Consider the following 26,624-nt stretch of genomic DNA (forward strand, 5'->3'; position numbering starts at 1 on the left):
ATGGCACTTTTATATGTTTACATACCCTACATTACTCATCTCATATGTATATACTGTACTCGATACGATCTACTGCATCTTGCCTATGCCGTTCTGTACCATCACTCATTCATATATCTTTATGTACATATTCTTTATTCCTTTACACTTGTGTATATTAGGTAGTAGTTGTGGAATTGTTAGGTTAGATTACTCGGTTATTACTGCATTGTCGGAACTAGAAGCACAAGCATTTCGCTACACTCGCATTCTAGAAGAAAAAGAAACGCACACCTATTAAGACGAGGTGCTGGCTAGCGGAGTAGAAAACTTGAAAATTAAAGAGAGCCGCACACTCTAGGAGCTCAGATGCAACAAAAAAAATTACATCTGCTAACCATGTGTATGTGACAAATAAAATTGGATTTGATTTGAGATGGACAGGGAGGGAGGCACAGGGAGAGGTGGAAAGCAGACCTGGGTTCAAATACCATTTGCAATCTTTTTAAATACTTTTATCTGTGCTTCACTGAGCTTGCCGGATGCAATAGCACCAATTGAATAGTCCCAACATAGTAAAACCCCTCCCATATGGCACTCCAGGAAGACTGACGCAAATGCTCAAAGTTTTTTGAACCCAGGTCTCATGGAGAGCCAGTCAGAGACTAATTGGACTGTTTTATAGGCATCTATAAAGCTCGGTACATATGTATTTGCCTTTTATTGATTGATATGAAACACAGAGCTTTCCTAATTTGTGGGAATAATTGCTAGCTAAACAGTACTTGCATTCCAAGGAAATGTTTTTCATTTGACTTGTTTACTTTCTTTGTTATCTAATATTCTACAGTAGTTTCCTATTTGAGCAGAGCTGAGTTTAGTAAGTCATTGGGCTTTCACATTTCATTTTCTCATAACACTCTGTCTCCTTGAATGCCCACATAAGGTCAGGCATGTTTTTAGCCACCTTGCTGCACTGTAGCTGACCTTTGACATTGACATTTAGCCTCGACCCGAAGAGGTCCTTGTGTCTGGTCTGGTCAAAGCACTTACCTGAAGTCTCCCTTGTTGCCGCTGACCCTGTCTGCTGAGCAGTAGGGCGCTGACGTCTCCAACACAACGATCTCCATCTCTCTGGACCTGTTGCCACGGGAACTGGTCACCTGGCACTCCCAGTTGCCAGACAGGCTGTGGTCGATGTTGGAGAGGATGACTTCACTGGAGAAGAGAAGAAGAAAGATTTGTGTGTGTGTGTGTGTGTGTGTGTTTGTGCATGTGTCTTTCTACTAACCGCACAAGAACTACTCAGTTCAAGAGACAACTGTGACACTTAGAATAGTGATGTTTTGATGACTTATAGCTGTGCTCGTGACATACCATTGGTGATTGATACTTAAATGGAGCATATCTCCTTTGTAAGGAGGATATCTAATTGAATCGGACATCCATGGTTACATAAAGGATGACATGACAATGACAACAGACAGATTATATCAAGTATTGGATTTATGCTATTATTTAAATACACCAATTGAGAGAACGCACCTTGTGATACATTTGAAAATAAACCCAACAAACTGCTAGGCAAGAACCTATTCTCCATGGAAATATTTCTCAGCATAAAGCCAACTCTATTTTTTATTAGTAATGCATTGCCATAAAATCTAAATTTCCATGTGGCACCTCAGAGCATTGACTGCTTTGCTCCACACTTTTGTTAAGCAGCGTTCAGTGTTGCTGAATAATAGCAGCCGCAGTTTCCCCAAAAAACATGACTTGTCAAATTCGACTTAGGATCAACACTATCCCATGGGTGTGTGACAGTTGACATTCAAATTATAAATGACAGGCAAGAGAAGGCACTCAAATCTTCCACAGTAAAAAAAATGTGTAGTTGTTGAGTGCCGGAGAATACTCATTGACAGTGCTTCTGAACAGAGGATATGCAATAAATATTTATTCAGTACAAACTATAGTTCCGTGCGCCTCCCGGGTGGCGCAGTGGTTAAGGGCGCTGTACTGGGTTCGCGCCCAGGCTCTGTCGTAAGTGGCCGCGACCGGGAGGTCCGTGGCTCGACGCACAATTGGCCTAGCGTCGTCCGGGTTAGGGAGGGCTTGGCTGGTAGGGATATCCTTGTCTCATCGCGCACCAGCGACTCCTGTGGCCGGCCGGGTGCAGTGCATGCAAACCAAGGTTGCCAGGTGCACAGTGTTTCCTCCGACACATTGGTGCGGCTGGCTTCCGGGTTGGATGCGCGCTGTGTTAAGAAGCAGTGCGGCTTGGTTGGGTTGTGTATCGGAGGACGCATGACCTTCAACCTTCGTCTCTCCCGAGCCCATACGGGAGTTGTAGCGATGAGACAAGATAGTAACTACTAAACAATTGGATACCACGAAATGAATCCCATAGACATGATGACACTAATATTTGAAATTCCCTTTTAACACTATCGTGCTGATCCGAACCAAACTGTGCTGGCTTGGACATCTTTTTATATTGTCCTTTTCAGCACGGTTCCATCCACTGTGGTGTCATTGAATATAGCATTCATTATCACAATACATTTTTAGACAGGTCTAAAGAAACATGATATTAAGAAAATGTAGTCTATTTCAGAAGAACAGAATAGCATACTCTTGAATTGTCCTTATGCTCGACCCTGATCTAGCTATGCCATATGGCTGTGGGCTACACTAGCTCATTTAGCAGACAAGATTTGCACACAAATCCGTTCCATTATTTTAAAGAAGAATACAACTGAACATAGCTGAATAAAATAGAAAATATATTTTCTCCAAACGATTTCTGAGGTAGTGCGCACATGCGGCTATTCCATGTTTAGCGGTTAACAAAGAAACATGTCCTCCTATATGCTTCATTTAGAGTTATTTATGCAACTTTAGTTGTGATACAGACATTGGGTTATAGGTTTAGATGTTTTAATACATTCTAAGGCTGCATGATGCAACTAATGATGATTTGAAAAAAGTTGCTTGAAATTGCATGAGCTCTGCTTTGTTTCTTGCTCAGGCTGCACACACTTCCTCAGTCTCTCATTCACAATTTTGACAAGCACTTGAAAATACCTCAAATTTCCCAGCAGCATCCCCCTTGTGTGGCCATAATGCCCCCTAAAAAAAACATGCCTTTTGCGGCCACTGGCGTTGTGCCCCTGGGCTTAATATAACAATTATAGTTCCCTTCTCCCAGCTGTATGCCCTGAAGAACCTCTTACTCACATGGCGCTCTCAGATATCTCAATTCTTATTAGCTGATGCCCGTCACAGGATCGGGTCCTTCTCACAGGCATCTCAGCTCCGAAGTAGGCTACAAGTGAAGACAGACACATCGGTGCACGTCCTTCTTATCGAATTTCGAGGTGCATATGTTAGAAGAATTGTCCACATTTACTTTTCGTCAGCCAATAAGATGAGTAGGCCTAACAAACAGCAAAAGCACTAGCCTATGTCAATATACTATCCCCCATAGTACAAAAGTAGACCTATTCCATTGGTCAACTTGTCCTTCTGTGCGAGAAATAAATATTCCAAACATAGTCTGGGACAGTTGTGGGATGCGATAGATCACAAATTAATACAACCACTCACGTCAATTTATTTTTTAAACCAATGAGGTTGATGCAACAGATCAGAACGTTTAGCTTAAATGTTGATAAACTATTACGCTGTTTCTCATATTATAAGCACAGCAATGTGCAAACAGCAGTAGGCTATAAGCGTGAATGTTCCATAATGCTATCAATTAGCTGGAAAACACCATTCTCAAAAGTGACCGCAAATGCGATTACTTATTACTTATTGTTTTGTGGACAATTGTTATTTATTTTTTATAAAAGGTGCATTTTTATGGTGAAAATTATCTTCCCCAAACTTGAACCTCACCTATGTATGCCAGTTAGGCTCTACACCGGTTTTAATGCGGATTCATGTGCTTCATTTGAAGAAGTTATTTGTTATTTAGTTGTGATACAAACCTATGGGCTAGGCTACATGCGGTGTGTGACTATGATTTGAAAAAGTCGCAAAAAAAAGGCCCGCACTGTTTCTTGCCCTACTGCACACACGCTGGGCATCATTCCCAAGTGATAATATATCATTTAGAATGGACCAGTAACATGCACCTGTCTCGGGAACAGGGGCAGCGGAAAAAATACCTGTCATCTATGCACTTAAATAGCGAATGGAGGACACTTTTCATGTGGTTCATTTTCATGCCAGCCAGGTAGGATATACTCCTGTTGTAAAGCGAAGCAATGTGCTTAATATTAGCATAGTAAAATGGAGGGGGAGTCGAGAGCTGTGAGAGAGAGGCCAAACTCCTGGACGTTTCACAGGTCTGTTGGCTAAAAGCTTTGAACACTGATCATTATTTCATTGGCTGGAGCAGAAAGAAGAACCTGAGTGGCGTTTGGGATTTGAGTTCAAACTTGCTCTGAGACACAGTTTGCCACATTGTTGTTATTTTCTGGTTGACAAGATGTCAAATAACCAAATTACAACCAATGGGTCTCTATTACAACCAGGTAAAGGTGTCTTTTTCATGACCAAGAGCACATTTTGGTTGCTATGTGGTCAGATAACCAGATTAAACCAGATAAAGACATCTTCTTCATCATGAAACCTACTGGTGACCCGGGATACTTCTCCCTTACCCGCTCAGGAAAACATCCTTATACATCGAGATAGATGTAGCTAGATTAATTAATTCTTTCCTCTTCCCTTGCTTAGCTCCCTTGGCTTTGCCCAGTAATAAACCACTCTACCACACAACATCAGAGTGACTGATAAAGTGAGTCCAGTCCAGTGATGTTGAGTAACCCTGTGATAGCAAGGGCAACCCAGTGCTGCTGCTGCTACTGCCACTGCCTCAGTCATCTCCACCACCACAGGCAGAAATAGAACACAGCTCTCTCTCCCTAAAACAGCAGTGCTCCTTCTAAGGGACACAGCCACAAAGTAGTGTATCAACTCTCCAGTCAGGTCCTAAATAGAGCTTAGTCCAATATCCGCTTGTCTGATATCTCTATGCAAGCAGCTTGCTTGTCTGTAATTTATAGGAAAGAGAAAACTGAGGAGAACGAAGCATTGAAACATATTATGATGACGATAACGACATGATGATGATGTTGATGATTACTTCAAGACTTGATGATGGCAATAATGACCAGTCAATAGTGAAATAAAGTGACGTGTCTGTCTGTCTGAGTGTGTGTGTGTTCATGTGCAAGTCTGTGTGTGAGAGACTGAGACATGAATAGTGTGCATAGTTACAGTACATCACTGGTGAACAGGCCAACCAACACATACTATATAAAGGGAAATAAAGTATCTCTTCCCCTCCTCACACCACCTCTCACTCTCTACTCTCCCAGCTCTAGCCCCCCAATCCCCCTTTCCATCCTCAATTTCGCCTTCTTCTCCCTACTGCCTGAGCAAAGCAAACTCACCCCTGAGGACTTAAGCAACAAAGTGGAAGCTAGATTAAATCAAATCACATTTTATTTGTCACATACGCATGGTCAGCAGGTGATAATGAGAGTGTAGCGAAATGCTTGTGCTTCTAGTTCCGACAGTGCAGTGATATCTTACAAGTAAACTAACAAATTCATAACAACTACCTTATACACACAAACGTAAAGGGATGGAATAAGAATATGTACATATAAATATATGGATGAGCGATGGCCGTGCAGCATAGGGAAGGTTCAATAGATGGTGTGAAATACAGTATATGCATATGAGATGAGTAATGTAGGATATGTAAACATTATTAAAGTGGCATTACTTAAAGTGACTAGTGATACCTTTATTAAATTAATTAATTAAAGTGGCCAGTGATTTGGGTCTGTATGTTGGCAGCAGCCTCTCCATGTTCGTGGTGGCTGTTTAACAGTTTGATAGCCTTGAGATAGAAGCTGTTTTTCAGTTTCTCGGTCCCAGCTTTGATGCACCTGTACCGACCTCGACTTCTGGATGATAGCGGGATGAACAGGCAGTGGCTCAGGTGGTTGTTGTCCTTGATGATCTTTCTGGCCTTCCTGTGACATCGGCTGCTGTATGTGTCCTGGAGGGCAGGTATTTTTCCCCCGGTGATGCGTTGTGCAAACTGCACTACCCTCTGGAGAGCCTTGCGGTTGAGGGTGGTGCAGTTGCCGTACCAGGTGGTGATACAGCCTGACAGGATGCTCTCGATTGTGCATCTGTAAAAGTTTATGAGGGTTTTAGGTGACAACCCAAATTTATTCAGTCTCCTGAGGTTGAAGAGGCGCTATTGCTTTCTTCACCACGCTGTCTGTGTGGGCGGACCATTTCAATTTGTCCGTGATGTGTACGCCGAACTTAAGACTTTCCACCTTCTCCACTACTGTCCCGTCGATGTGGATAGGGGTTGCTCCGTCTACTGTTTCCTGAAGTCCACAATCATCTCCTTTGTTTTGTTGACATTGAGTGAGAGGTTGTTTTCATGACACCACACTTCGAGTGCCCTCACCTCCTCCCTGTAGGCTGTCTCGTCGTTGTTGGTAATCAGGCCCACTACTGTTGTGTCATCTGCAAACTTGATGATTGAGTTGAGTTGGCGCGACACTTGAAGAAACCCGGTGGCTGTACCGACTCTGACAACATATCCTGAGTGAGCCAAGTTTCTGTGAAACAGAGAATGTTACAATCTCTGATGTCTCTCTGGAAGGCAACTCATGCCCTAATTTCATCCACCTTGCTGTCTAGAGACTGGACATTGGCGACTAATATGCTCGGAAACGGTGGGTGGTGTACTCGCCTTCTTAGTCTGACCATGAGGCCACTCCGCCTGCCTCTCCTGCGGTGACAATGTTGTTTTGGGTCAGCCTCTGGGATTCGATCCAATGTCCAGGGTGGAGGTCCGAACAAAAGATCTCCTTCGGGAAAGTCGTATTCCTGGTCGTAATGTTGGTAAGTTGACGTTGCTATTATATCCAATAGTTATTCTCAGCTGTATGTAACAACCCTTAAGATTTTCTGGGCTAACAATGTAAGAAATATACATAAAAAAGTAATTACTGCATAGTTTCCTAAGGACTTGAAGTGAGGCGACCATCTCTGTTGGCGCCATCTTGCCAGATCACAAACTCCCCCAGATATCTGCTACACAGAGCTTAACTCAGACCCAGATAAACAGATTGTGTATAGAGGGTTTGTCCAGCTCCAGCAGTCAGCTTATGGGTGGTTTGGTGGTTTGATAGAAAACATTTTAGGAAGGTCGTCCTCAAAGGCTTACAACTAAATAATAACTATGAGAGGAAGCTTGGAGCTGGGAGCGCAGCCCTGCAGCACTGAGCGGGACAGGGGCACAACACAAAGTAATGACCTAAATCCACACTAACACTGCGCTATTGTGGAGCTGTCTGCACCCAACGCTTCCCAAAGGCCTCATTAGGAATTCTTACGCTCTTGCGCTGATATGTAACAATTTGTTTACATAATGCCTGCTTTTACAAGACAGTAAACTTCAAAAGCGTCCCCTCCCCAACAACAAACCGAAATTCCAACTCTCAGGCATTTTACAAGAGGCTCTATGCCACAGAGTTGGTTTCCTACTTTCTCTAAGTAAGTGCGTGGGTGCTTCCGATCATACATTCAGTTGAACAGCTACTGTATTCTTGCAAACAAATAAACATACTGAAGAAAACATAATCAAGATCATTTTCGACCATAGTTAGCGAACACACACACACGCGCGCGCAAACACACGCACACACAACTGCAGTCCTGATGATAACACTTTAATGGGGAAGGCTAAATCTGTGTATGAATGGTCAGACTTAAAGCATTAGTGTGTGATTTGGGAATAAATAAAAGATCCCTCATCCATAAAAAGAGAAGCAGCTTCTTCCAAAGACATTTGTTCTCCCCCTCTCTTAAGCCACTCCAACCAGTGTTGTGACCCCATTTAGCTTAACTTCATCCACTACGGATCATAGCCATGTGTAAATAGGGCTAAAGAATCCTACTATAAATGACATGACCATGGGCTACAGGGCCCAATTAAGAACACTATTCATTTTTATTTATTTTATTTTACCTTTATTTAACTAGGCAAGTCCGTTAAGAACAAATTCTTATTTTCAATGACGGCCTAGGAACAGTGGGTTAACTGCCTGTTCAGAGGCAGAACGACAGATTTGTACCTAGTCCAACGCTCTAACCACTAGGCTACCCTGCCGCCCCATTCAAGAACCTTGTGATTGAAAATTGAGTTAAAAGGGAGCTGTTTGTATTTCTTTGCATTGTGTACATTGAAAAAAAAAACACTTTGTAACAGTGTAACTCTACCAAAGCTTTTATGTGCAAAAATGTAAAGCTCTCACTTTGCCACTATCTACCGTATGTATCGTCTGTGTAATGCCATCAACTAACCTACCATCCCTCTGGCAATCAGAATTACTACTCCCTCTGACCTGCTCTACGTTCTCTCATGTGCTAGATTAGAACACAGTGGCGGGAAAATTCCAAGAGCCAATCAGCTTGAGGAGAAGTGTGAAGGAAAATCAAGGGATGAAGAGAAAGAGAAAGTTAGAAATAGAAATGGGAGAAACAGAAAATATATTTTTGAAATGCCTGGAGAGCGAAAGGTGTGAGGGAGAAAAGAAAAGGAGAGAGCAGAGAGAGAGAGCAGAGCGAGAGAGCAGAGAGCGAGAACAGAGAGAGAGCGAGCGAGAAACCCATCAGAGCAAACGAGGTAGAGCTTTTCCTCTCAGTTCAGTGGCATATTAGGGTGATTAAAAATGGAGGGGATTAAGAAAGATACCTCCGAAGCGGCAGCTAGCTGCAGGCTTTCAAGTGCTTGATTAATGGGGCATGATTCACATGCTGGTCCCATGTCCTCCGCTAGCATCAGTTACTGGGAGTTTAGCCTGGCAACATTACACAGTCTGCAGCAGCCTGGGCCAGCCACACACACACACACACACACACACACACACACACACACACACACACACACACACACACACACACACACACACACACACACACACACACACACACACACACACACACACACACACACACACACACACACCCACACCCACACCCAGCACCGGGATTAGTATTCAGAGACCATGACTTGGGGTCAAAATTCTGAATGAAATAGGGAAATGGTAGATCTTATCATCCTGTGCCTGTGAGCGTCACCCCAAATGTCCTCAGTGACAGCAAGACTACGTAACATGAATGTTTACACTGGCACATTCTTTAACATGGCACCCTCTGAGGAATGGGCAACATTGGTTTGTGAACACACTCAACTGAGGTGAGAGAAAAGCTATGAAAACATTTTGGGAACACCTTAATAGGGGTCATAAAAATCCAAATGTCAATATGACTTCAGGGTGTCTGATCAAAGAACACATCGGGGGGGGGAGGTTAAGCTACATCTTAAATCCTGTGTTTTTAGACTTTTCCTCTCCAATGGGCCATCATACAGGGCTAGAGGTACTGACTCACACACACGCAGACACACCGCTAAGAGAACGTTATTTCAAAGTGAACTCCATCAACAGAGAGAGCATAACGATTGAAAATACGGCCTCATGTCATTAAACTGGCATTGACTCAGGCCTAGTTGCTGGCATGGCGGACAGGTCAGAGCATTACTAATCCCTGATGCTTTATTTAATGAGAGCACCAGGGCCAGAAAGTCCCCCCTCTCTCTAATTCCCTACTTGTCTGTCGACACTCTTGTTGATGATATAGGAGCTCCGACTGGGCTGAGAGCTGTGTTTTTGTTGGATGGGACGTTTTATACACTCAACATTCTGCAGTGGAAACCAAGGCAGTTCCTCAGTTGCAGCTTGCCTTTTTTTTCTCTCTCTGCTGGGAAAGCTTGACTGTGCCTGTGGCTGCCAAGAGCAACATGACCGTATAGGTTCCACTTCGAGGGAGAAAATTGCATATTTTGTGTATACAAGGGAAAGCGGCGGCTAATTGCGAGTCCTAATCAGAATGAGAGTGAGGCTAAATCCATCACATTCCGCACAGGGACGCAGTAGTGGAAAAGGAGAGTTGGAAGTGTTTGTGTGTGTGTGTGGAAGTGTTTGTGTGTGTGTGTGTCTACGGGTGCATGCGTGCGTCTCTGCATGTGTGCATATTGCTAGTGTTTTCCTGAGGTGCGTGTGTTGCAGTGAGGAGTCAGAGGGCTCGACTCACGCTGATGAACGTCACAAATCACCCCTGAGCCACTTAATGGAGTTAGATTGCGTAAGGAAGTCCCATTAGAACAGAACACCACCTAACAATGGACACTGGGTTGATTCTCTATCAAGCCAATCCACTCCGCTCCATATGCTGTAGAGTACACAGGCATGTGTTAATCACTCTTCAGCCCATTCACACATACAAGTGATTCATTCACCAGAGCAGCTTGATGGGCTTTTGTGTGTACACACGATTCGCAACTTAACACTACAGCTGCTAGTTACCATTAGCGACGAATGATCCACAGCCATTAGCCAGTTCAGAATGAGTGGCCAGGTGTGAATTACAGACCTCATTGGAGAGGCAATGCTAAGTCATTCCATTTTGGCAGTCCGCAACAGAACAATCTGTCAAGACAAACTAAATGCAGGGAGGAAGGGTAGCACTGAATGCAGTTAGCCTATTGAGATATTTAAGTGGACACGAAAACATGTCTTTTCACTCATCCTCATACTAAGAGACAATCAACTCAGCCACAAAGCTATAGAGAATACAACATAATAGCACACTTCAACATCAAGTGGGAATGTTGGTCTATTCAGGAGCAGTGGAAGCGACGGTATTCCAGGACGGTATCCTTCCCAGAACTGGGAAAGGAGCTGGCATTCCGGATGCTATGTAAACCGTGACAATGAGCGTTCCGGCCCTGTTGACACAGGGAAAAAATATTTCTGTCAACACTCCATCAATATTTATGTTAGAGCCCCCGGCTCAGAGAATAGCAGCAGTTAAACTAATCAACAGCAATGTGCTCTTCCATATGAGCATGCTTGCCGCCAAGCCAAGCAGACCTGGATTCAAATACTATTTGAAAATTGTTCCAATACTTTGAGGGTTCGCTTCAGCATGTCCAGAGGGCCAGATGGGCGGGATTTACCGGTTTGAGATGATTTGATTGGTGCAATAAGCCAGGCAAACTCAATTGAGCACATATATAAAGTGTTTTAAATATTTCAAATAGTTTTTGAATCCAGGTCTTCCGCCCAAGCTAACAGAAACAGTAGCCTGAAGAGGAAACAAAGAGAGGAAGAGGATGTGTGGCGACGGGCCCTAAAAATGTGAGAAAAGCAGCGCTGCTGACCCCATTATCACTATAATTATGCTTCCGCATCTGTTCCTGTCAGTGTGTGATCACCGAATGCTCCGACAACGTTCCCGGAGCCCTCTGAAAACCTCCCGAGGGGCACAGATTGGCTCTCAGAAGTGGTGGCACACTGCCAACCCAATTCTGTCCCTGTCCTTTCAGATCCCTATCAAGGGTGGACAATAACATGTGGTAAATCACAGCTACAATAAGGGAGAGAAAGGGGATGGTGTGTGAGTGTTTGTGTTGTGTGTGTTTGCATACAGATGTGTGTGGTTGTGTGTCAGGGCATGTGAGCATGATAAGCGAGACGCAGTGATGTGGGTGAGTGTTTGTGTGTGTGTGTTCTGCACAACTGTACCGCATGAGCATATACACATACTGCATATACACGTACTGCATATACACGTACTGCACTGCAGAACTGTTAAGCATGAGTGCATGCGCACGCGCGTTTGTGTGTGTGTGGGAGCGAGCGCGATTAGCTCTCCCCTCACGTCCCCGATACCCCCTACCTGGTTAGCAGGCAGCAGTCGTGGACCAGGGTTTCCTCCACATAGACACCCCTGCCCTCGTTGCTGTGGATGGCGCGGCCATTGTGGCGCCAGCACAGCTTGACAGAGGGATCCAGGTATGACACGGTGCACTGCAGAGGTAGCCGGTCCCCACGGAACACCACCTGTCTCTGGGACGGGATCAGCTGGAACAAGGGCAGCTCCAGAGGCCCATCTGAAGAGGAAAGGCAGATACCAGGGAGAGGAGAAGGGGAAGGAGAGAACTCATTCATCCAGAGGGAAGGAGAGATTGGTGGGGATGGGAAAGGGATTTGATGATTCCCCATGGCTGAAGTCATGTCAGTTGTAAAGTATTGACAATGTTACCACACAAAAATACACATATAATATCCACAAATACACATGCACACACACATCAGCAATCAGGAGAAAGCAATGTGCTTGTAGGACTGAATGAAAGCTGTGGGGAACATAGAGGATTTACAGCCAAGCAAATAATTTAATACCAGATGAATTATGATTTTTGTGGTTGTTGGCTATATAAAAAGGCTAGTAAAGGGTTTAACAGCTTTCTTCAGTTTCAATCTTCAAAAACAGCTAGCGCTGTACCTGGAGCTGCTTGCGTCGGCCACGCGTCTACATACCGATCTGAGATTATCGTAGTAAACTGGCTCGCTGTGGTACCTTGGGAATTCCGAACTCAGGGAACATGTTTGATTGGGCACATAAAAACATTTCCTTGGACATGCTCCAAGAAGTCGGCTAAGCGGCCTTCAGTTCCATTCAGATCAATGGGGAGACCGAGCAGTGCTTACAGTGTGACGGACCATTCAGTACACGGGTCATAAAGCGCTCCCATTTGTGGATGCTGATACATTCAGTTCAAACTCCAACGTCTCTAGCTATATTACATCTCTATTCTAAATGCTATATAATGGATCTGACTGAGAGATAGTGAGATAGCGAAGGCACACGGCACCATTCCATCTCTCTGGAGATGGTTTAACTAAGCCAAAAACACAGCCAATAAACGTTTCTTTTAATGTATGATCTAGTGAGACTAGTGACGTCGCCTGACCTTGATTTTATGTATGCACACTCTAATGCAGGGGTGTCAAACTCATTCCATCGAGGGCCTAGTATCTGCAGGTTTTAGTTTTTTCCTTTCAATTAAGACCTAGACAACCATGTGAGGGGAGTTCTTTACTAATTAGTGACCTTAATTCATCAATCAAGTACAAGGGAGGCGGGAAAACCCGCAGACACTCATGTTAAATGCATTCCATGGAGGAACACGTGCTCTAATACATACATAAATAGAAATAATGCATAATGCATACTATTAACATAAATAAACATACGTGCTTCTGTACTAAAGTACGCAATTAACATGCTCATCGACTGGGCTAACACCTCATCTCTTGATATTAAAATGCTCATCTACTGGTCTAACACCTCATCTCTTGATATTAACATGCTCATCGACTGGGCTAACACCTCATCTCTTGATATTAAAATGCTCATCTACTGGTCTAACACCTCATCTCTTGATATTAAGATGCTCATCTACGAGGCTAACACCTCATCTCTTGATATTAAGATGCTCATCTACGAGGCTAACACCTCATCTCTTGATATTAAAATGCTCATCTACTGGTCTAACACCTCATCTCTTGATATTAAGATGCTCATCTACGAGGCTAACACCTCATCTCTTGATATTAAGATGCTCATCTACGAGGCTAACACCTCATCTCTTGATATTAAGATGCTCATCTACTGGTCTAACGCCACATCTCTTGATAATTAAAATGCTCATCTACGAGGCTAACACCACATCTCTTGATATATTTACATGCTCATCTACTAGGCTAACACCTCATCTCTTGATATTAAGATGCTCATCTACTGGTCTAACGCCACATCTCTTGATAATTAAAATGCTCATCTACGAGGCTAACACCACATCTCTTGATATATTTACATGCTCATCTACTGGGCTAACACCTCATCTCTTGATATTGCAATTTTCATGTGTTTTAAAGAGTGTCATTTCATTTGTTGATCATTTACAGAGCCATGTATTGGTAGTTGGACATGAAGCAGTGCAGAACTGAAGCTACTGCATAACCTGTAGCTGACTGTAGCTGGCTAAGTGGTACCACATAAAAACAGCATGGGGCAATGGACTGTTGATCTGCTGTTATGCTGATACTGTTGAATCACACTCAGAGCCAAAGGATCAGAGCAGCAAAACGCCTGTGCCTATCAGGCACTGCCAGGGTGAGTGTGTGTGTGTGTGTGTGTGTGTGTGTGTGTGTGTGTGTGTGTGTGTGTGTGTGTGTGTGTGTGTGTGTGTGTGTGTGTGTGTGTGTGTGTGTGTGTGTCATTGGGCTGCAGTTAACACATTAACCACATAAACTAATGTAATCCAATAGTGGCAGCTCTGATATTGCTAAAATGTGGAATATAAGTAGTCAATTGTCTGCCCTGCATACAGAAATAAACAACATTAGGATCTCTTAAAACATTTATGAAATATAGACCTATAAACGCACAGATACAATAGGCATAAATATAAACTATGAATATTTATGTTGAATGTATGATTTATGTTCACTTTTTGGTAGCTGTTCAACAGACAACTTTCAAAGACAATTCTGCTCTCATTCAGTGCTGTATATTTAACCTTTATTTAACAATGCCATGCCATGCCTCTGTTGTGTTTGAATAGCCGAAGCCAACTACTTTCTCAATGTGTGTGTCACATCTGCTCCTGCTTCTCCCCTCCTCCTTATCAAATGTTTCACCTGCTTCCCGACTCACAGATCCATTACTACAGTGTGTTCATGTTTTAATCTCATTCACACACTTACAGCATATCAACAATGGGCAAGTCCACAAAATATAATAAGGCTTCCACAACACAACCACACAGTAGCGTAACCAAGTTACAGGAAAGCAACCGTAATACAACAGTCAGCTACTCTAGTAGTGTACAGCCCTTATTTCCCCAATATAACTAAGTGTGCAAGGTTGACTCAAAGTCTTTGAGGTGACCAGGACACGAGTGTGTCCTTACAGGGTGAGGAGACAAGGTAGCCAGTGGTTGTTGAAGTTTTGGGGCTTGCACAGCTAACAGCACTTTGTGACATCGGCTGATGTAAAAAGGGCTTTATAAATACATTTGACTGATTGATTGATTGGTCATTCTGGGAAAGGGCTAGAATCCTTGCTGTGTGACTGGCGGAGTGATCAGTTTCCATTTGTACAGTTCGCTATAGGCTGTCAACAGGTGCAGCTTCAATACCAAAGAGACCCCTTGACTAACTGGAATGTTATCCCAGCCTGAATGATGATGGGGATACTCCAGTAGTGGAATGGTTGGTTGTCTGGTTGTGAAGGAAAGTCTGTGAAAGGGCTGTCACAAAAATACTTGCCTTTAGATCTTTCCAATGCCCAATTGCACTGTGGGACAAATTGTTTTTATGTTAAATGTGGCAAAAAGTCCTGCATGTTACATCCAACATATTTCTTTTTATTTCTTTGGAAGCCAGGTAGGATGATAATTTGGCCAATATTAACCGTAGGTGGTTGGCATTGATAACAGACTGGGGCAGACACCCAGCAGGAGATGTGGCGAGTGACAGAGCCTGTGAGGGTGACCTCAGGTTACTTAGAGGTTAGTTAGAGTGTAGCTAGGTCATACAATGACTAAGAAGTGTTGGTTGTGAGGGACATAGCACAGCCCCACACACATACATTTGAAGATGATCTCTGGGCTTTGATGGGCAGTAAAAGGCTTGCTGAGGAGGTAGAGCTGATCAAGTATGGTGCACAAAGACCACTATCAAGGTCAATCACCAGCCACCAAATAAACAATCACATACAGAAAGTTTTACCATCCTAAGGTGCCTCTTGTTTCCCATAAATAGCATATGTCCTTATTGGGATTACTGCAGTTTCCAGACTAATACATGAGTCACCCCAGCATGAAAGCTCATTCTTCACATGCGAGTCCAGATCAGGTGTCACATGGGCTGGCCAGCCATGGTTGGTAGCAAAACAGGTACATATGAGGACAATGCACACCAGCCATTTCCAGATGCTGTTGTCCTGAAGTGGCAGTCAAATTCCATGGTGTCTCCGTCTCTAGTAACTGCCCGAGTGAAGGACTGATGGTGGAGTGAGCCTATCAAGAACAGTTCTGTGAGATTCAGGACATCATTGGCATTGGAGAAGTGTAATTCCTATACCATGTGAAGGCCCAATAAGTTCTTGTCAGTTGTCAATGAGTGTCAGATTGCATTGGTTCATTGCAGCGAATACCTGTCTTATGTTTGGTTGCATCCTCCCCATACACCATAACTGTCACCAAGTCAACATATATGGCAACTCCAGGGCAGACAGCCAGGATGGTGGATATGATTGGCAGGAAGAAGCAATGTGTCAGCTCAACTCAAAAATAATAATACACCTTTCAAACCAAAACGCGTTTTCCGGCAACTTTAGCGTCCCGCCAATTTTTTAATGACTTTTTATTATATACATTTGAAGTCAGAAGTTTACATACACTTAGGTTGGAGTCATTAAAACTCGTTTTTCAATCACTCCACAAATTTCTTGTTAACAAACTATAGTTCTGAAAAGTCGGTTAGGACATCTACTTCGTGCATGACAAGTAATTTTTTACCAATTGCTTACAGACAGAATATTTCACTTAAAATTCACTGTATCGCAATTCCAGTGGGTCAGAAGTTTACATACACTAAGTTGACTGTGCATTTAAACAGCTTGGAAAATTCCAGAAAGTTATGCCATGGCTTTAGAAGCTTCTGATAGAATAAATGACATCATTTGAGTCAATTGGAGGTGTACCTGTGGATGTATTTCAAGGCCTACCTTCAAACTCAGTGCCTCTTTGCTTGACATCATGGGAAAATCAAAAGAAATCAGCCAAGACCTCAGAAAAACAATAATAGAACTCCACAAGTCTGGTTCATCCTTGGCAGCAATTTCCAAACGCCTGAAGGTACCACGTTCATCTGTACAAACAATAGTACGCAAGTATAAACACCATGGGACCACGCGTCCGTCATACCGCTCAGGAAGGAGGCACATTCTGTCTCCTAGATGCGAAAAGTGCAAATGTATTTGAGTGGCCATCACAAAGCCCTGACCTCAATCCCATAGAAAATTTGTGGGCAGAACTGAAAAAGTGTGTATTCCGAGGAAGGAGGCCTACAAACCTGATTCAGTTACACCAGCTCTGTCAGGAGGAATGGGCCAAAATTCACCCAATTTATTGTGGGAAGCTTGTGGAAGGCTACCCGGAACGTTTGACCCAAGTTAAACAATTGAAAGGCAATGCCACCAAATACGAATTGAGTGTATGTAAACTTCTGACCCACTGGGAATGTGATGGATGAAAGAAATAAAAGCTGAAATAAATCATTCTCTCTACTATTATCCCGACATTTTACATTCTTAAATAAAGTGGTGATCCTAAATGACCTATGAAAGGGAATTTTTACTAGGATTTAATGCCAGGAATTGTGAAAAACTGAGTCTAAATGTATTTGGCTAAGGTGTATGTAAACTTCCGACTTCAACTGTATGAAAGGTATTGCCGACAACAAAGCCTATACTTTTATTTCCGCCAACCGACCTAGGCATGATTGCGGTAAAGTTCTGCCTACGACTTAGTATGAAATGTGCCATAATGCCGAGGTGGCATTCGCACGCACTACGCTCTTAATAGTTACTACTATCGTCCTGGAAGTTCTAAACTTTGCGGGGCATATCACTTCACCAATCTCTTTGCATAGTTCACCACACATCTTTTTTTCTTCACCACAACTAGATGGATCCATAAAGAATTACTGTGGTAATAAATACTGTATCACTGAATGACAAATACTGGAATAAAGTAGGCTAATGCAATTGAAGGCATCAAATTGGTGTTACTGAAACTCACAAAGTCATCCAATTGTTAAAATACAATTGATGGAAGCAATAGCCTAGCAATAGCCTACCTGTGTGTGGTCAACTATTTCAGCACCATTTTTCACTGCTTTGAGGCAAGTGTGGGGTCTTGCTAAATCGATCAATCTCCCAAGTAGTGCAGAGGTCTAAGGCACTGCATAACAGTGCTAGAAGATTTACTACAGACCTGGTTTCAATCCCGAGCTGTATCACAACCGGCCGCGATCGGGAGTCCTATAGGGCAGCACACAATTGGCCCAGCGGTTAGGGGAGGGTTTGGCCGGGGTGGGCAATTACTTGGTTCATCACACTCTAACAACTCCTTGGGGCGGGCCAGGTGCCTGCAGCCTGACCTCGTCGTCAGGTGAACGGTGTTTCCTCCGACACATTGGTGCGGCTGGCTTCCAGGTTAAGCGGGTGTTAAGAAGCGCGGTTTGGCAGGTCATGTTTCGGAGGATGCATGACTCGACCTTCGCCTCCCGAGCCTGTTGGGGAGTTGCAACGATGAGACAAGATCAAAATTGGGGAATTTAAAATTAAAAAAAATCGATGAATTTCAATTTTTCTTTTCACCGAATCTCCGTTTGCATATTGGTTAGGCAACAATTGGGCTGTGGTAATGTTAGCTAAGTTGAGGTGAGTGCTGCTCATGGTCATCTTGTCTGGTTGGCACATTTATTAGCACTGATCAGAACATTTTGCCAGCATGTTGTCATGATGTTGGCCTGGGGGTAGGTTTATGACAGTCATAAATACCTCTTTCCCCCCTTTTCCTCTCTCTACCCTACTGATGTTACATTTGCAAAACCCTTGGTTAACATAGAGATTCTGGGAACATCAGAAGGTGGGGGGAAATTAACTATATTCTGGTAATCTGACCAATTGAACATATGCGGTGGTACTTAATGAATATGATGTCAGTTCTGTTGCCATCTGAGACATTCTCATCAATGATAAGATTACATAAATTCTACAGTGGAAAGTCTACACATCAGAATTATCGGATTCACATGGAATTGTTGTTCAATTTAAATGTTTGATTATGAAATTATTTGTGATGGGATGAAATGTGATTTTAGCTTCTAAAATGTGAGATTTGGGTTTTCATAAGATAGGGCTCTGCTCAATCAGTGGCCCGCCCCTGTGAAGGGACATGGGCTATAAAACTTTTCAAACACGCCCTCCTCTCCCTTCCTATATAAAGCCTTGACGACAATATAACCTCCTGTTCCGAGGATGTTTGGACGACGGTCCGATGTCAGAATGGTTCAGAAAATAACTACAGAACGATGCCAACATCAGCGTGAGCTTTGGTTGCGAATGGTATGAACTTTGAACTCTTATTCACCACAGAAGTGATACCTCCTAGCCGTGGAGTTAGCAACAGCAGATGCAACGAGGGTTAGGAAGGAACAGACAGAGTATCCCGTCTACCACACAATGACGTTACTACAATGTATCAATTTACCAGCAGAGACATTCTTCAAAGGACAAAGGACTCGGTTGGGCAACACGGCCTTCCATCTACTAGCAACCTACCGAAGCGCAGCTCAGTGTAAATATTTATTGCATTTTCCTTTTCCAAATGGGCTGTAATTTAGAATGCATAAGATTCTGTATTTACGATAGTACAGCTTCGCCCTTTGTTCCTCAGTCTTCCCGCTCTTTCACTCAAACCCAACCCTTTTCTTTTGTGTAACCAGCTGTCATATCGCTTCCACCCGCTAGCGACGTTTTCCTTTATGACGTCATTTGTAATCAAGTTATGATTTAATTATGTGTATGTGTAATTCTGTGTGATTAGTTAGGTATTTAGTAAATAAATAATTAAACCCAATTTTGTATTGCTGATTCAACTTGTCAGCCAGGGTTTGTGCAGATAACCAAGAATTTACAACTTTCAGATGAGACTGAATTAAGAGGACGATTAATATTGACTGCTATTGATGTAAAATATTACTAGGTCTTTAAGAGTTTATTCGGAAGATAACAGCTCTATAAATATTATTTTGTGGTGTCCCGACTCTCTAGTTAATTACATTTACATGATTAGCTCAATCAGGTAATATTAATTACGGAGAAATTATTTGATAGAATAGCATGTCATATCACTTAATCCGGCATAGCCAAAGACACGACAATGTTATGTAGCTTAACAAGTGGATGATTTTGCGCTTCACTGGCAGTCGCTTAGTAGCCTAGGCCTACTCCCGACCAAAAGCCTGTGACTTGTCTTAATCAATCAATGTGATTTTGTTTCACTGAATCTCCATCTGTATATTTCATTAATTCTCTGGCTGGGCAAATACATGGAGGTGGTGTAGCTCATCTATTTGTTTGCTCATCTCTCACTGATCAGAAACATTCAGAATGCCATAAAGTAGGCTAAATCAAGTGTAGGCCTTTTAACTTGATCATGTATAGGCAACTCCAAAAGCTGGTGGAGGTTGCGAAACATTAACCCACAAGACTCGAATGCTTTTGAAAAACATAGTTTTCTATTATTTTCAATCGGTATCATAATGAAGACACTCTCAATGTAAGACTCTTCGCCTGCATTTCTATTCATTTTAAAATTCCTTTTATTAGTCTTATAATGTTTATTAGGACCAACCTAAACAAATTAATAATGGATTTATTTTTGATGGTGTATATTCTCAATGGATTAATTAAAATAAACTCCCTGCCACATCAGCACACCACTACTACCATTCGCCCCCAGCATGCCAGCATGCACACGGGAGGTATAAAAGACGTATGCAGGTTGTAGATCCTGCAGATTGTAGAAATGGGCCTGTTTGTAATGGCGTCATGTAGACATTGCACCATTTTTTTCCATAGGCAAAATACCATACATCCTATGTGAAAGTATCACAATGTGTATCACAAATGCAATGGGCCAGCAGGTCATGTTGGATTCAGGCAGACGTTTTGGACTAGCAATAAAAAAAGCTCACTTCTAAATTATGCGGAGGTGAATTAATTAAGAGCCCAATCCTGGCAGGGAACTTATACCACAGTGGGGGCTAGTTGTAGAACTAGAGAGAGAGTGTCAGAGTTGGATTCTCTTTTCTTTTGCTGGAGCCTCACATTTGTCTCAATGATCGTCAAATAGACTTAAGACTAATTTAAAACGTGTAGATGTACAGGTGATTAAATCACCATTTAAATGGTATTGTGGCAGCCTTATTGGATTTGATGCCATAATAGATTAGGAGTTACTGTAAATCTAGAAGGGTCCCCCGAACGTAATTCCAAGAGTAGGGGCTAAATACATACAAATCCACAGAGGAAGCTTTGATTGGAAAAAATGACAGCTTTCAGTGTCTTAGCCCACCAATAGACACCGAAAAGAGAGAGCAAATTGGACTTGGAAAGTTGACTATTGAACAGCTACCAAAAAGTGAAGTTTACATTCATCATGGCCCGGGTATCCTGGAAGTATATTGACATCATCCCGTAAGTAGAGGATGCCTGGTTGCTCTTTAAAAGTGCTTTCCTCACCGTCTCAAATAAGCATGCCCCATTCAAAAAACGTAGAACCAAGAACAGATATAGCCCTTGGCTCACCCCACACTTGACTGCCCTTGACCAACACAAAAACATACTGTGGCGTTCTGCATTAACATCGAATAGCCCCCGCGATATGCAACTTTTCAGGGAAGTCAGGAATACACTCAGTCGGTTAGGAAAGCTAAGGCTAGCTTTATCAAACAGAAATTTGCATCCTTTAGCACGAATTCCAAAACGTTTGGGACACTGTAAAGTCCATGGAGAATAAGAGCACCTCCTCCCAGCTGCCAACTACACTGAGGATAGGAAACATTGTTACCGCCGATACATCGATAATAGTCGATCATTTCAATAAGCATTTTTCTACGGCTGGCCATGCTTTCCACCTAGCTACCCCTACCCCGGCCAACATCTCAGCATCCCCTTCAGCAACTTGGCCAAGCCCACACCACTTCTCCTTCACCCAAATCAAGACAGCTGATGTTCTGAAAGAGCTGCAAAGTCTGGATCCCTACAAATCAGCTGGGCTAGACAATCTGGACCATCTCTTTCTAAAATTATCCGCCGAAATTGTTGCAACCCCTATTACTAGCCTATTCAACTTCTCTTTTGTATTGTCTGAGATCCCCAAAGATTGGAAAGCTGCCGTGGTCATCCCCCTCTCCAAAGGGGGTGACACTCTAGACCAAAACTGTTATAGACCTATATCCATCATGCCCTGCCTTTCTAAAATCTTCGAAAGCCAAGGTAACAAACAGATCACCGACCATTTCGAATCTCACTGTACCTTCTCCGCTTTGCAATCTGGTTTCCGAGCTGGTCATGGGTGCACCTCAGCCATGCTCAAGGTCCTAAACGATATCCTAACCGCCATCGATAAAAGACAGTACTGTGTAGCCGTCTTCATCGACCTGGCCAAGGCTTTCGACTCTGTCAATCAACGCATTCTTATCGGCAGACTCAATAGCCTTGGCTTCTCAAATGACTGCCTCGCCTGGTTCACCAACTACTTCTCAGATAGAGGTCAGTGTGTCAAATCGGAGGGCCTGTTGTCCGGACCTCTGGCAGTCTCTATGGGGGTGCCATAGGGTTCAATTCTTGGGCCGACTCTTTTCTCTGTACATATGACGTTGCTCTTGCTGCTGGTGATTCTATGATCCACCTCTATGCAGATGACACCATTCTGTATACATCTGGCCCTTTTTTGGACACTATGCTAACAAACCTTCAAACGAGCTTCAATGCCATATAACACTCCTTCCGAGGCCTCCAACTGTTTTTAAAGGAAATAAAACTAAGTGCATGCTCTTCAACTGATTGCTGCCCACATCCTCCCGCCCGACTAGCATCACTACTCTGGACAGTTCTGACCTAGAATATGTGGACAACTACAAATGCCTAGGTGTCGGGTTAAACTGTAAACTCTCCTTCCAGACTCCCATCAAACATCTCCAATCCAAAATTAAATCTAGAATCGGCTTCCTATTTTGCAACAAAGCCTCCTTCACTCATGCTACCAAACATAACCTTGTAAAACGGACTATCCTACCGATCATTGACTTTGGCGATGTCATTTACAAAATAGCCTCCAACACTCTACTCAGCAAACTGGATGTAGTCTATCACAGTGCCAACCGTTTTGTCACCAAAGCCCCATATACTACCCACCACTGTGACCTGTATGCCCTCGTTGGCTGGCCCTCACTACATATTTGTCGCCAAACCCACTGGCTCCAGGTCATCTATAAGTCTATGCTAGGTAAAGCCCCGCCTTACCTCAGCTCACTGGTCACCATAACAACACCCACCGGTAGCATGCGCTCCAGCAGGTATATTTCACTGGTCATCCCCAAAGCCTTTCCTTCCAGTTCTCTGCTGCCAATGACTGGAACAAATTGCAAAAATCACTGAAGCTAAAGTCTTATATCTCCCTCTCTAACTTTAAGCATCAGCTGTCAGAGCAGCTTACTGATCACTGTACCTGTACACAGCCAATCTGTAAATAGCACACCCAACTACCTCATCCCCATATCGTTATTTATCCTCTTGCTTTTTGCACCCCAGTATCTCTACTTGCACATCATTATCTGCATATCTATCACTCCAGTGTTAATGCTAAATTGTATTTATTTTGCCTCTATGGCCTATTTATTGCCTTACCACCCTACTCTTCTACATTTGCACACACTGTACGTCGATATTTTTATTGTGTTATTGACTGTACATTTTGTTTATGTGTACCTCTGTGTTGTTGTTTTTGTCGCACTGCTTTTCTCTATCTTGGCCAGGTCGCAGTTGTAAACTGGCGTACCTGGTTAAATAAAGGTCAAATAAAATTTTAAAAAAATCATAAATATGAATAATTTATATCTCCACCCAATGTATCTGTGTGTTTACAGGTCTATATTTCTAAATTGCTTTAAGATATCGTAGTGCTGTTTGTTTGTGTCTGTAGGGCAGACAATTGACGACTAGTATTCAACATTTTAGCAATATCAGAGCTTACAATATTGGGTTACATGAGCATATGTGCCCCCCCTCCAGCCAGGCATTATTCTGCACTGTTTGAGTTAAGGGATTGTGTCAAAATATCTATCAATTTAACCCCTTTTTCAGTAAAACAATTTCATACAACCATCTATTACATATATAGGAGACCTTATATGGAAAAACATGATAGTGCTTTGTTATACAAAGGGTGGGGGTATCTCAAAAACAAAAGCTTTTTTTGAGGATTGGCCGCTAGCCTAGAAGGATCCATTCACATCACTACAGAACAACTCCATCTTAGCACAGTCCCAGATATGTTTGTGCTGTCTGGCCAAATATGACAATGACCAATAGGAGTTGGCAAACACAGCACAAACAAATCTGGGACCAGGCTCACCGACCCACAACTGCTAAGACAGTCTCTGAGTGAGCCACATCAGTGAGGATGGGAAGCCATTAAATGAGAAACCCCTCATTAATAAAAACAAGTCCAACCCTGCTATTTCCTCAGTAGGATTAGGCCCTTTCACACACACTGGTTACACTTCTCTTATTGTATCCAGATGTTGCTTGGATAATATTCTGTCTTTTTCAGAATATGGAGTTAATTCAACTTGAAAGCAAGTTCTACTGGCCTGACCACAGGGTCTAAAAGGCATATAATTCTCATCATGTGCATAAGGCCTGTAGTGACCATTAGGACCCTGACACTGCCATGGCGTCATACACTAAATAATTACCCAGACACCAAAGGCCCTAGGTGTGTGTGAATCAACACATCTCTTCTTACCGTAGGCTATGTATTCCATTTCATATGCGGCAGGTAGCCTAGTGGTTAAGAGTGGTTGGGTCAGTAACCGAAAGGTCACTGGTTTGAATCCCTGAGCCAATGAGGTAAAACAAAAATAATATTATGTGCCCTTGAGCAAGGCACTTAATCCCAATTGCTCCTGTCAAGTCGCTCTGGATAAGAACGTTGGCTAAATGACTAAAACATACAATTATATGCATTCTACACAGAGGCCACTGAGGAGCCTTGAGGAAATCAAAGAGGGCCCTGCTCCTTATTCAGTGTGTGTGTGGGTGTGTGTCTGTGTCTCATTTCTCAGTGTTAGATGAGCTGAACAGACATAGCCTTGACCCCCATCTGAGGAAGCACCTGATCCTGGCAGGAAACTTCTCCTCCCTCCGTTTCCCCCTTGTTTGAGAATGACACTTGACCCGAACGCAATGTCAGACACCCCAAAGGAGGAGAAGCACTTTAAGATGTGTTCACCCTGACATCTGCTACTCATCACATCACTTTGGAGAAGAAAACAAAGGGACGACATGGCTGGAATAACAGCAAGATTGCACCTTGGATAGTTGTCTGGTATGAGTGAGAACTATTGTCCGGTACGAGTGAGAAGGCAAGTTCTGTCATTTGTCATCGTATCGACTGTCATTCTCAGTAATACCTTGACCTATATCGCCAGGTGCTGAACAAAAGCAGCTGATACGTGATGAAATGCTAAATGGCCACAGTATAGTAGTGCTGCCTTCTATGACATAAAGTGAACCCATATGGAGATAATAAGCTGCAAATAACATTACAAGAAGGGGTTGTTAGAGCACTGTACAGTGTCCAATCAATTGTAGGAGGCTGTTGTAGAGGGAGTCCTGAACATTATCACGTTAATCCCATAATGGATGTGTTAGGGTGAAAGGAGAATTCTATACTCCAACCAGCCTAATTCCACTCCTGGCTCTATGTCATAGGACTGTGTGGAATTACCCTGTAATTGCTTGGATTGTTCCACATAATGAAAGACACACTCGGGATTATGCAGAATAACTTCAGAATGTCTCTAGTGTTGTGTACATGGATACATCCCCCCCCACCACCACCCACACACACACACACACACACACACACACACACACACACACACAGCCATTTACATTTATAGCAGTGACGCGTGTTATTTTCTCATCCCAGTGCAATATCCTCTAAGCATGTGCAGGATATGGGGAATGTAGGAGCAGAGTTGCTTTCAGACATGAGATGTGATTCCCCCATGGTTCAGAGCACACAGCAGAGCATATCACAAAGCTGAGATGGAAACACCAGAACACTCTAGCTAGCTACCACACCAATCTCTTCCTCACAGGTGATTCAGTCACCTCATATACACAGAGGGGTGATCCGACCGACAGCAGGGAATATTCAGCCATTGACTTTCAGACATACTCCTCATAACCCATACTCATTTATTTTGGGGGACAATACAAATTCAAACATATACAGAAAAAAATATATTGAGATGCTTACTCTGTGTAGGTGTTCTGTATGCCTTATGTAAACACAGATAGTGATGGTGTGAGATAACTTACCACATCTGAGCTGTGTCTCCCTCAGGTTGCGGACCTCCAGGCCGTGGAGGTGTGTGGGGTACACACACAGGGTGTCGTTGCCCAGGCGCACACCGTTCGCCCTGGCCCACACCAGCAGCCACTCCAGCTGACAGTCACAGAACAGAGACTCTGTAGAGAAGTGCCTGAGGGGATACGACAATGGTATTACAACCATCATCGAACTGTGTAGGTGTCATGGTACAGTGTGTGTGAGTGAGTGATTATATGATTGTGTGTGTGTGTGTGTGTGTGTGTGTGTGTGTGTGTGTGTGTGTGTGTGTGTGTGTGTGTGTGTGGGTGGGTGTGTGTGTGTCGTTTTGCTTTCTTACAGGACTTTGAGAGACAGGAGGTGTGTGAATAGTCCCACTGGCAACGAAGAGAAAATATTTCCAGATAGATTCCTGTGGGGA

At 43.2% G+C, this 26,624-nt stretch overlaps 1 protein-coding gene across 2 annotated transcripts in view; it reads right to left on the reverse strand.

Moving 5' to 3' along the window:
• Window positions 1-26,624, reverse strand: part of LOC112253007 (adhesion G protein-coupled receptor A3) — a 243,671-nt gene that overhangs the window by 164,668 nt on the left and 52,379 nt on the right. For both annotated transcript variants that reach the window (XM_024424862.2, XM_024424866.2), the window contains exons 5-8: window positions 26,544-26,615; window positions 26,194-26,357; window positions 11,833-12,046; window positions 1,033-1,197 (exon numbers count right to left, since the gene is read on the reverse strand). In XM_024424862.2, the coding sequence (XP_024280630.2) occupies window positions 1,033-1,197; window positions 11,833-12,046; window positions 26,194-26,357; window positions 26,544-26,615 (615 nt within the window). The remainder of the gene's footprint in view (window positions 1-1,032; window positions 1,198-11,832; window positions 12,047-26,193; window positions 26,358-26,543; window positions 26,616-26,624) is intronic.

This window comes from Oncorhynchus tshawytscha, linkage group LG01 (assembly GCF_018296145.1).
Source record: "Oncorhynchus tshawytscha isolate Ot180627B linkage group LG01, Otsh_v2.0, whole genome shotgun sequence".
NCBI lineage: Eukaryota > Metazoa > Chordata > Actinopteri > Salmoniformes > Salmonidae > Oncorhynchus > Oncorhynchus tshawytscha.